The sequence below is a fragment of the Nicotiana sylvestris genome, chromosome 9, assembly GCF_000393655.2.
Source record: "Nicotiana sylvestris chromosome 9, ASM39365v2, whole genome shotgun sequence".
Taxonomy (NCBI): Eukaryota; Viridiplantae; Streptophyta; class Magnoliopsida; order Solanales; family Solanaceae; genus Nicotiana; species Nicotiana sylvestris.
The window spans coordinates 4,729,552-4,742,188 of NC_091065.1; the positions used below are offsets into that span (position 1 = coordinate 4,729,552).

The 12,637-nt window shown below is 36.1% G+C and overlaps 1 protein-coding gene across 2 annotated transcripts; it reads left to right on the forward strand.

Annotated features, from left to right (window-relative positions):
* The first annotated feature begins 7,275 nt into the window (after positions 1 to 7,275).
* LOC104219051 (putative pentatricopeptide repeat-containing protein At1g12700, mitochondrial) lies at positions 7,276 to 12,206 on the forward strand. Of its 2 annotated transcripts, XM_009769690.2 has the most exons (3): positions 7,276 to 10,585; positions 10,897 to 11,221; positions 11,742 to 12,206. In XM_009769690.2, the coding sequence occupies exon 1, from the start codon at positions 7,348 to 7,350 to the stop codon at positions 10,438 to 10,440; it is 3,093 nt and encodes a 1,030-aa protein (XP_009767992.1). In that variant the 5' UTR covers positions 7,276 to 7,347; the 3' UTR covers positions 10,441 to 10,585; positions 10,897 to 11,221; positions 11,742 to 12,206. The 2 variants fall into 2 exon arrangements, with proteins under 2 accessions (XP_009767992.1, XP_009767991.1); XM_009769689.2 differs by having other exon boundaries at positions 7,276 to 11,221.
* Positions 12,207 to 12,637: the final 431 nt, after the last annotated feature.

The window sequence follows — 12,637 nt, forward strand, 5'->3', positions numbered from 1 at the left end:
CCTAGGTATCTCTGTTCTTCCTTGTCTAGAATTGTTGGAACTATATTGTTTGGTTCACTGATAATAAATAATTTTCAGGGGAAAGAACTGTAGATAGATTATGCTGTATACCATTGTAATATAGAAAATTAACTTCTGCAATTTCTTGAACTGCTACTAGAAACATATTAAAGTCTTATACTTAGATGTCAACTGAGATATTTGTTGAAGATGCCTCCTCCTCTACTTCAAGTTATAAATCTGGTTTCCTCTTACCACAATGCCAATACTACTTCTGTACAGAGCCAAACACTATTTTGCTTAGACTTCTTGCAAGGGTTATTCCCATCCATGTTCATATCCTATTAGTACTGGTGGAATAGGGTATTTCACATAGTTTTACCTGGCATGGATTCATTGTCCATTTTTGCTTGTTAAGAAAAATTCAGAGGTATGTCACACAGTTTCACCATGTACTCGTTCCGACTACTGTGATTGGCTTATTATTACCAGGCTGAATGTGAATCCATTGATTTGCTTCTAGTCAGAATCTTTCTTCACTGAAGTTGTCTCTTTGCCTAGACAGGTTAGAGCTGCACTGAAGAATGATCAGTTGGGAATATGCAACTTCAGAATCAAGTCAAGAAAGGGTTACTTTTCAATCAAATATTTTAATTAGCTGAGTATAGATACACAAAGTTACGTATCTAATAGTTTTTTTTGGGTGTAACTCAAACTCTTAGGAGATAGAGATCTCATTTCCTTATCAACAAGTTTTTTATCTTGTCAAGGTTGTTACTGGAGAGGTTTGGTTTTGACCTCCTCCTTGTACTCTCTTTCCGAAATAATAAACACTCAAGGTCCCAGATGTGGACTTGGGCGATCCTTTTCCCCCAAAAATATAGTAATAATATATGAGTATGTATTTGATTTTTTCCGTCATACTGGTCAGTGTTTTAAAAGGCGTTTTTGGGGCGAGGCGCACCAAAAATGCCCCAAGGCGATGGTGGGGGGCGAAAATCTCAAGAGGCGTACGCGTTTTTGGAGTAAGGCATAAGCCCAAGAGACTTTTTCAAATTAAGACAAAATTTGTTGAATAAGTCCTAAATATAATACCCAAATATTCAAAAGTCAGCCTTGTAATTACTCTAAAGTTTTAAAAAGCCAATACCTTTTTATTGCTAGAAGCCCTAATTTATGGCTTTTTCTTATTATTTATCTTGTCCGCTAATCTGCTACTATCTCCCAAAATTAGCAAACAGTCATTTTTTTTCTTACAAATACAAAGAAAACTTCATTCTCCTCCGTAACAGCAAGTTCAAAGTTCAAATTGCAGGTTAGTCATCCTTTTTGTTCCGTTGTGTGGAAACCTTTATGCATTTTAACTCAAGTTACTTGTGCTTGTAAGAAGCGTATTAATGGATTGTTTTGATTAGTTTTTTTGTCGGGATGTAGCACATCTATATATATTTTTCACTTATTTATAGTTTTCTTCAATTTTTATGCAGTTTTACCTATTTAAAAATATTTACTGTAATTATATTATTTTATAAAATATTAAAAATTACCCCGTCCCTAAGGGCTTACGCCTCGCTGAGGCCTATGTAAACTGCCTCGTGTTACGCCCACGCCTTTTAAAATACCGATACTGGTATGTAGATGTCTATCAATCAATCAACTGCATCTCAATTTTAAACTTCTTGATGCTAGTTATATGTATCTTTTTTATCTGTTGTATTTTGTGTTTATTTATTTCATTCCAATAGCTAGGTGGGGTTTTACTCTTTTTATGGACGAATGGATATACTTAACATGTAAAAGAAAAGTTCAAAGCTTATTCTTTTTTGTTAAAGAAAAATCCAGAGCTTAGTCCTTGGAAGCCTTAGGGGTCGTTTGGTTGGAATACGGATTATGCCGGGATAGGTTATGCCAGTATAAGTTATGTTGGGATAAGTTATACTGAGATTAGTTATGCTGGAATTGTTGTTTATTCATTGTTTGTTATGTTGTATTAAGAATGACAATTGCATAATTTCTAAGAAGAAGGTATAAGTTATACCGGTGCTAATTACCCCACCCTCTATAAGGTATAAGTTATCCCGGTGTTAAAATTAACACCGGGATAACATATACATGGTTTGCTAACCAAACATAGTATTAAGGTGATATTAAATTTTTATACCACCTCTATACCTTCTTATACCTCATACCAAACAACCCCTTAGTTGGAATTTTAGGTCTGATGCCCTTAAAATGAAATTTTGGTTCCATTAGATGAGTTTTGTAACAAGCTTGAAAAAAATGTGACACAACTCTGGTGTCAATAGGATGTGGCTTTTGGAGGTACTGCAATTGATAAGTTGAGTCTTTTGCATTATCTATTACCTGGATGCTTGGAGCTACAACTACTTGGCCTCGTGTTCTCGTCTGAAAGATTAAGATTTTCCATACAGTGACAGCAAGGAAATTATGATTTATTAAGGCCCTTATTCTTTTCATGTATATAAGGCTCATTTGGAATGTTTTTGAGAATCTTTTTTGTTAGTTTGGATTTGTTTCTCGGAGTATGCCAGTATCACCAGAGAGTCTGATTCAATCATGACATCCTTATCGTCTCTGTCGATTCACCATGTTACTCCAATCAAAATTGCTTTTGCTTCAGCTACATTGTGTGAGCATACTCCAAAGAAGTCCGAATAAGCCATGATCATCTCCCCCATATAGTTTCTTAAGCATCCTCCTTCTCCTGCTGGACCTGGATTTCCCTTGCTACAACCATCGGTGTTGAGCTTGAGTAGCCCATCAGGTGGCTTCGGCCATCTTACAGGGACAATGTGAAGTCTGGGCTTGATCCTGTCTACCAAAGTACACAAGTGTTTCCATTCATTAGTGATAGGGAGGTTATTAAAGAGAATACGGACCTGGATGATCAAGTTTGATTTGATCTTGTAGAGAAGTCTTGTAATATTGATCTTTTCACCTCCGTATCTTTGACAACACCTTCTTTTCCAGATCTCCCAGCAAATAATGCTGGGAAGCGCTTGCAAAATAAATGCATGCACCTCATTTTTAGGTTTAGTCATCCACCACCTCATGAGAGTAATCTTTAGATTAGAAAGTGCATTGATTTTCCAAAATAAGACCATGATGATTTGGCACATTCACTTTCCACAAAGATATGTTCAATTGTGTCAAATGCAGGTGACCTACAACAAGAACATTTGGATGGTCCTAGATGGCCAAATCTATTAGTAATATCATCTGTAGGTATTCTATTATTCAGCAATCTCATCATCAAGAATGACACTTTGAAGGGTAAACCTTTGTGCCAAATTGTGGAGGCTGAAAATAGGGTGTGTTATAGCAATATTTAGCTTCAACAAAATCTCTCCATAGAGACTGTTTGGTTCATAAGCACCACCAGGCCTTAGCAGCAAAGGCATTTGAGATATCTTGAATGGATCTGAAACCTGCTCAACCCTCCTTTTTTTCATAACACATAGAAGTCCAAGAAAACTAATGAAATTTATTCTTCTCATCATTGTTTCCCCAGAAGAAGTTACTACATTGCATCTCAATATGTCGAAGATTTGTTTTAGGAGGGCTAGTAGCAGATAATATATGCATAGGAATGGAATATAAAATAGGTTTTATTGGGGCATTTGCATCTATACCCACTTTTTGTGTCACGTTTTAACTTGTGCTTGCTTTGCAAAAAAAATTACAAGTGTACCCGCTTTTTCGCATAACTTCAGCATACGGGGCTGAAGTAGCAAAGGCAATCACGCAAAACTTCAGCATTCTAGTAGTCGAGCCTGAAGTTCAGCTCTAGAGCTGAAGTTAAGTTGAAGTTTTTGTTTGTAACTGGCGAAAATTTTTGTTTGTAAGCTTCAGCTCTAGAGCTGAAGTTTTTGTTTTGTAACTATCGAACTTCAGCTCTATAGCTGAAGTTTTTGTTTGTAACTGGCGAACTTCAACTCTAGAGCTGAAGGTTTTGTTTTGTAACTGTTGAAGTTTCAATTTTTAGGGGAGGAACCCATACCTTCTGCAGGATATACATGACCAGTACTGCAGAAAAATCATTAATTAACTACCCTTCATCCACATGATCTTTTTGCATGCGAGAGTTTGAGATCTGATGACTTTAAATAGCATTAAGTAGTACTATTTTAGATGTTGGGGATATTATAGCTCCATAAATGTCAACAAGACTAGATTCTTTTGAGCTGCAACACTTTAAATTAGGATTCCAGTAACGCAATTGACTTTTCTTTTGACAAACATTGAAGAAGCAGATTGAAAATAAAGATTTCGAACCGCCTCGGTCTATAAAATATTCATTTCACAAAAAGGTTTTCTTACGTTACAATTATTTTAATTATGTATAGTAAGATGACTTCTGAGGAATTGAGTGAAGCCACAGAAGGAGAGATATTGTTATATCAATGTTAAGTTCCGGAGAGATATGGAGATCACTGGGAGAAGGAGGAGAAGAAATGAGGCTGAATTTATTTAAAAAGTGGGTATAAGTTGAAAGTTTTAAAAAAGAATGAGTATAGTTTAAATGGGGGCGATCAAATAGGGCGCCCCGTGCAATTTTTACGGTTTTATTAGGACATCTTTTCCCCCAACGGGCATCATTTTTCCATTCCACCCTTGTATCCTCCTGCCAATCTTAGCAATAAGATCATTGAAATATTCTATCTTCTTTCTGCCTAGGTAAATATGGGCTCCTAAGTATGTCAAAGGGAAAGAGCTATTGGAGAAACCTGTAAGATCTTTGATATGATTAATGCTCATGATATCAGTGTTGGGGTGCATGTAAAAGTGGGATTTCTTTTGGTTGATCAGTTGGCTTGAGTAAGTCAATCTAGACATTGTTTTATAATTTGAATAGTAGTATGATCGGTGGAAGAAAAAATAATAAAACAACAACATACCCAGTTTTATCCCATACCGTAGGGTCTAGGTAGGGTAGTGTGTACGCAGACCTTACCCCTACCTTGTGAGTATAGAGAGGTTGTTTCCAGTAGACCCTCGGTTCAGGAAAGCATAAGCACCACATTAGTGAAATATAAATAAGAAGGGACAGTACCAAAAATCCATATAAAAGCCGAATAAAAACAACAAGATAGTAATGTGATCAACAATGAAAGAAAACAAGGATTAGTCATAAAACCTACTACCCTCAGAAAGCAAGACTGTATGCCAATACTACTGTTATGAACACTCTAGACTACTTACTCTACTATCCTAATCCTCAACCTCCATACCCTCCTATCAAGGGTTATGTCCTCGGTCAGCTGAAGCTGCGCCATGTCTTGTCTAATCACTTCTCCCCACCTCGTCTTTGGCCTACCTCTACCTCTCCGTAGGCCCTCCAATGTGAACCTCTCACACCTCCTCACCGGGGCGTCTGTGCTCCTCCTCCTCCCCACATGACCAAACCACATAAGCCGCGTTTCCCGCATCTTGTCCTCAATAGGGGCCGCACCCACCTTGACGCGAATAACAAGGAAAAAATAATAGTGTCATCCGCATATATAAGGTGTGTTATGCAAGGACCCTTTTTTTCCATGCTATATGGTATGAATCCTTGGCAATGAATAGCCCAACTCATCATTTTAGACAGTAGTTCAGAAGCTATGACAAAAAGGAACGGTGAAATAGGGTCTCCTTGCCTTAAACTCCAAGTAGATGTGAAAAAGCCTTTCCTAGCCCCACTGATAGAGACAACACCAAATGTTTGAGATTAGTCTGAAGGTTCATGTCTATCCATTTTTCTTTGAAGCCCATTCTTCTCATCACATGGCATAGAAAACCCCATGATACCCTATCATAGTATTTTGACATATTAAGTTTGATAATAACATTATCTCCTTTGTTGTCCCTGCTCAACAAAGGTCTGCGTACATATTATCCTCCCCAGACCCCACCTGTGGAATTATACTGGATCGTTGTTGTTGTTGTCCCTGCTCATATTATATGCCAACTCTTGAGTGCATCATGATATTATCAGTAATTGTCCTCATGCCGTCGCTTCAATATTAAGGTGAAGGGTGTCAGAGTGTTCTTCTTGAACCAACTCTGAAGAAGGCACAAAATCTTCATAGCTCCATTTATATCCATTTTCTGTGCTTCTTTTCTTCCTTTTGCTAATGTGCAATCTTTCCCTTTTGCCTTTGTTCTTGTTGATGGAAAGGATGAAGTTTGTAGTGTATTTATACCCAGAAAATTAATCCTCAAAGAGAACTTTCATGAAAAGTTTTTCATTCTCTCACTCAAATCAAAGACTAGTGAGACCAATTATATAGAAGAATCATATTTTGCAAAATTCATATTTTAACTTAATATTGAGACTTTGAGCTACGAGTTTAAGGTAATTTTGGCGAGCAATCATCTTATGACGTTGAGATAAAAATTCTAAAGCTATATTTGGATGTATTAGTTATATTTGGATTAAAAACATGATTATGGTTGATCAAAAGATTTACCTATCATTAATAACACTAATAATTAATTGCTCATATTACACATCAATAATCATTAATGGAATAACGACATATATTATATGTATAATAATATTTATAATTGCGGAGAAGACAAAAAACACTAAGTAATTTTTTCACGTTTACTCAATAATTTGTTGTTAATAGTCAGCGGCGTTTATTAGTACTTATACATCAACTAATAGTGTAAAAATTGAAAAATGCGAAAATTGAGGAATTGACTTATTTTAAAAAACTGGTGCACGTACATGTGTCAATTTAGCTATTTTCCTCGTTTAAAAAAAAAAAAAGAACAGCTATTCTATCTATTTTAGATTGTTGGGAAGGAACAGTCACCTAAAAATTTGATTTGAACATGTTAAGACTGTGAGGGGTCATTTGATTCAAGGAATTAGTTGGTTATTCAAGTATAAATTATGGGAATAAATTTATTTTTGTTGGAATTATTAGCTAAAAGAAGTATGGTTATTATTATACTAATAGTAATACTAAAATTTTAGGATAACTTAGAGCCCGTTTGGCCATGCAAATTTTTTCACTTTTTTTTTTTGAAATTAGTGTTTGACCACAAAATTTCTAATTTTCACTTGAAGATCAATTTTAAAATTTTTAAAAAACTCTAAAAAGTTATTTTTTCAAAATTTTCAACTCAAATGACTCACGAAAATTCAAAAACAACCCAAAAATTCACTTTTTCGGAATTTTACAATTCTTACGTCCAAACGCCCACTTATCTCGTATAAATTGAAAAAATCGTTATTTTAAGTTATATTGGTTTTGAACCAAACAATGGATTCCGTGCAAAATTAGGGCACACCGAAGCGGAGCACCACCCGCGAAATCCTTAGCCAAATTGAAGATGAAGAGAATTCCTCTTCTGCGTTACTCTTCCAATGCTATTTCCCGTTCTGCTTCGGCATTTACTATCAGAGATTATTCTTCATCTCGTACCAATGTTGAGAATGTCAAGTGTTTAGATGATGCTTTGAGTCTCTTCCGTCGAATGGTCAGAACTCAGCCCCTTCCTTCTGTTTTTAGCTTCTCCAAATTACTAAAGACTATGGTAAATATGAAGCATTACCCTTCTGTTCTTTCCCTTTTTCGACAAATGCTGAAATCTAATATCCCAATTAGTGATTCCATCTTGAATATAGCGATTAACAATTATTGCCTAATGCATTATTCTGACTGCGGATTTTCGGTGTTAGCCATTTACTTGAAGAAGGGCATTCCATTTAATGTTGTCACGTTTAGCACCTTACTAAGGGGACTCTTTGCGGAAAGTAAGATAAAAGATGCAGTTAACTTGTTCAAAAAGTTGGTGCGAGAGAATATTTGTGAGCCTGATGAAGTCATGTATTCAATTGTCATGAATGGGCTTAGCAAAATGGGCCATACTCAAAAAACATTCGATTTGCTTAGGGTAATGGAACAAGGAAGCACTAAGCCCAACTCATACATCTACAACATTGTTATAGATGCTCTTTGCAAGGATAGAATGATAGATGATGCAATTAGCCTTTTTGAAGAGATGAAACAAAAAGGCATTCCTCCAGATGTTATCGCATATAGTTCATTGATTGATGGTCTTTGTAAATTTGGTCTATGGGAGAAGGTTAATACTTTGTTATTCGAAATGGTAAATCTTAATATTTATCCAGATGTCCGCACCTTCAACATACTGACAGATGGTCTATGCAAAGAAGGAAAAGTTGAAGATGCTGAGGAGGTAATGAGACACATGAATGGAAAAGGTGTGGAGCCTAATGTGGTCACCTACAATGTGATAATTGATGGATATTGCTTGCGCGGTCAAATGGATAGAGCAAGGAGCCTTTTTGATTCCATGATTGATAATAGCATTAAGCCTAACATTATTAGCTATAATATATTAATAAATGGATACTGTAAGAAAAAGAAATTGGATGAGGCCATGCATTTGTTTCATGAAATTTCTCGAAACGGATTGAAATTTAGCATTGTTACCTACAATACTATCTTTCGGGGTCTATTTGAAGTTGGAAGAACTGACATTGTGCAAAAATTCTTTGCTGATATGCTTTCTATGGGGCTCATACCCGATTTATGCACTAATCGCATTTTGCTCCGTGGTTATTTTCAGAATGAACTTGTTGAAAAAGCTATGTCTCTATTTCATGAGTTGGAAAAAAAGAGAGAAGATATTGATATTGAACTTTACACTGTTATTATTGACGGATTGTGCAAAAATGGTCAGCTTGACAAAGCTCATGCTATTTTTGAGAAGCTTTCTGCTTCGGCAATTGCAATCAGATATTATTCTTCATCTCATAGCAATACTGAGAATGTCAAGTGTGTAGATGATGCTCTGACTCTCTTTCGTCGAATGGTCAGTACGCAGCCCCTTCCTTCTGTTTTTAGCTTCTCCAAATTACTAAAGACTATGGTAAATATGAAGCATTACTCTTCTGTTGTTTCCCTTTTTCGACAAATGCTGAAATCGGGTATCCCAATTAATGGTTTCATTTTGAGTATCGCGATCAACAATTATTGCCTAATGCATCGTTCTGACTGCGGATTTTCAGTGTTAGCCCTTTACTTGAAGAAGGGCATTCCATTCAATGTTGTCACGTTTAGCACCTTACTAAGGGGACTCTTTGCGGAAAGTAAGATAAAAGATGCAGTTAACTTGTTCAAAAAGTTGGTGCGAGAGGATATTTGTGAGCCTAACGAATACATGTATTCCACAGTCATGAATGGGCTTAGCAAAAGAGGTCATACTCAAAAAACTTTTGATTTGCTTAGGGTAATGGAACAAGGAAACACTAAGCCCAATGCATTCATCTATAACATTGTTATAGATGCCCTTTGCAAAGATAGGATGTTAGATGCTGCTATTAGCCTTTTTGAAGAGATGAAACAAAAAGGCATTCCTCCATGCGTTGTCACATATAATTCATTGATTGATGGTTATTGTAAACTTGGTCAGTGGGAAGAGGTTAGGACTTTGTTCTTCGAAATGGTAAATCTGAATATTTATCCAGATGTCTGCACCTTCAACATGGTGACAGCTGGATTATGCAAAGAAGGAAAAATTGAAGATGCTGAGGAGGTAGTGAGACTCATGAATGGAAAAGGTGTGGAGCCAGATGTGGTCACCTACACTGTGATAATTGATGGATATTGCTTGCGCGGTCAAATGGATAAAGCAAGGAGACTTTTCGATTCCATGATTGATAAGAGCATTAAGCCCACCATTATTAGCTATAACATATTAATAAATGGATATTGTAAGAAAAAGAAATTGGATGAGGCCATGCATTTGTTTCATGATATTTCTCGAAATGGATTGAAACCTTGCATTGTTACCTACAATACTATCTTGCAATGTCTATTTGAAGTTGGAAGAACTGACATTGTGCAAAAATTCTTTGCTGATATGCTTTCTATGGGGCTCACGCCTGATTTATGCACTAATCGCATTTTGCTCCGTGGTTATTTTCAGAATGGACTTGTCGAGAAAGCTATGTTGCTATTTCATGAGTTGGAAAGAAATGGAGGAGATATTGATATTATGTTTTACAATGTTGTCATTAATGGATTGTGCAAAAATGGTAAACTTGACAAAGCTCATGCTATTTTTGAGAAGCTTTCTTTAATTGGATTACTTCCAAATGCGACAACATACAATACAATGATAAATGGATTTTGTCATGAAGGGTTGTTAGGTGAAGCTAAAGATATACTAAGAAAAATGGAGGATAACGGTTGTTTGCCTGACAATGTCACTTACAATGTTATTATGCAAGGATTTCTCAAGTTTGGCAAAATTAGTGAAATGAACACTTTTTTGAAGGAAATGAGTGGAAGGGACTTCTCGTTTGATGCAAGTACTGGAGAGTTACTAATAAACGTTTCAGCAAAGGATCCTTCTTTGCTTAACATGATACCACAGTTTCACTCAGGAAGTTAGAAGTAAATATTTATTTCACTTGTTATCAATATGATGTAATTTCCTTTTACCTTGGCCAAAGAAATCGCATCCAATGGAATGTCAGAAGGTGAAAGCACGACAATTAGAACATTGCTTAAGCTTTCCAAGCTAGCTTATTTAAGAGGTACACCTGTTCTGATTTTTAATTCTTTTGCTGCTCTGCTTTTTGTTCTGGATCATATTTTATTGCAATCTTAATATGAGAAGTAACATGAGTTTCCTTATGTGTGCACATTATAAGTCTAGGATTATCATTTTCAGTGGTATTTGGTTATCTTCAGGTATTATCATTTTCTGACTTTTTGAATATCAATAACAATTTCCTGTAACTTAGAATTTGCTGTAGAAACATTATTCTTGATAGTTTCTAAGGTCTTGATTACATCAATCATAATTGTGACAATAGAGCTGATGTGACACCATTGAGTACTCCAGGTCAGCTGAGAAGCTAATTTCCTTGTTACGCGAGAGAGTGAATTATGGTGCTGACATTCGTCCTGGATTTATGACATCCGGGATTCCATCCATCGATGAAATTGCTGACAGAATCAAGAAGATGCTTGCAGGAGACCAATATACTCTGGTTTACCGCTGATTGTGGCCTCAAGACTCGCAAGTATACTGAAGTTAAGCCGTGCTCTCAGCAGTGGCTGGTGAATTGTTCAATGGTCCTCCTGGAGCATACTGGACTGCAGAGGAAGCAGAAGATTATGTTGCACATCTTGCATTAATGACACCGGCAACAGTTTACTTGCAAAAGGTAAAGTAAAACACTTCATCATCTAATAGTCAACCTGTCTTGTTTATCTCTACTGTATCTGATTTATATTATTTGTTGTTTTGACAAATAGAATTTTTTTCTAAAATATTTGACGTTTTAGAAAATCGAGAAGCATTTTATCACTGTTTCTCCACATTCATCCTTTCTACTCAGTTTGTGGATTGCTAATTAAGCGAGACGTTTAAGAGAGAGATAAAGGATAGTTCAAACAAATAAATGTCTTTCTTGAAGGGTATGCAAAAACCTTGGAAACAGCTAATTTTGGACCCTAGGTGCTAGTTTTTTCTTTTTCCATTTCGGAAATTGACACGGAAAACTTGTTAGATTCCTGGGTTAAGTATTGTGTAACTGAGTGATGAAGAGGTAAATCGTCTTCTTTTAGAAACGGGCAAAAGAAAATGCTGCCAACATTGCTTATATAACTTTAACAAAAATTTAAGCTAATAGCTAATACTGTTCTTTACTTTCGACATTCTTTTGACATCTTTTCCCATTTCAGGCAACTGTTTCCCTCGGACTTGGAAGATGAAATCTCCAAAACCAAACATTTCATGGAAACTACGGAAGCTAAATCTCCAAAACAGTCCACAGGTGCAGAAATGGTTACTGCATCTTTTGAGAAGTCACCTTCAGTGGAATCATTGTGCAATCTGCCTAGAGCAACTAAATCCTTAGCTGCAACGACACCATCACATCTCTCTCTCTCCCTCTATCATGTGGAAAATTTAATTAGCTGCTCCAGACAAGACAAACATACCTGCTAAGATTGAGCTTATTTTACTAACATTGCCAAGTCAGTTAATCTTTCTACACTTGTACTGGTGACAAGTAATTTCATAATGTACTTTCCTATAGTTTTGGATAAGAAATCCAATAAACAATGATCATCAGAGTACATACTCTACTAAATAGCAGCTCAACCATGTAGTGTATCTCTTATTAATTTATCTCTCTCCCTCTTTTATTTCCTTTTGTTTTTAGCAAATGAAGGATGCTGTTATGGCATTTGGCGAAGAGCTCTAGCACTACTTCTTAATTACAGGACATGTCGCTGATGTCTTTGGATTTGACAAAATCTTGTCATATTTTAGTTGACTAAATGACATGCCCGAGTATTCTTCTTCTTCCTTAACTGCTGCATTGAGGGTTACAGGCCTGAGATGCAGAGATATTCTGCTTCTTGGTCCAATTTTCCCTTCTATCGTAACTTGTTATGCTTTATCTGTCGTGTTGACTGAGCATACATGAGATGCAGATCATTTTACCTTATTAGAATATATGTTTTATTTCAAATGATTAGATAGTGGTGACATAGAGTCACAATACCAAGAACTAAAACAGCAGCAGCAGGAGTCATTTTGTCGCTTTCCTTTAGCATCTCGCGTTGCAGCCTAC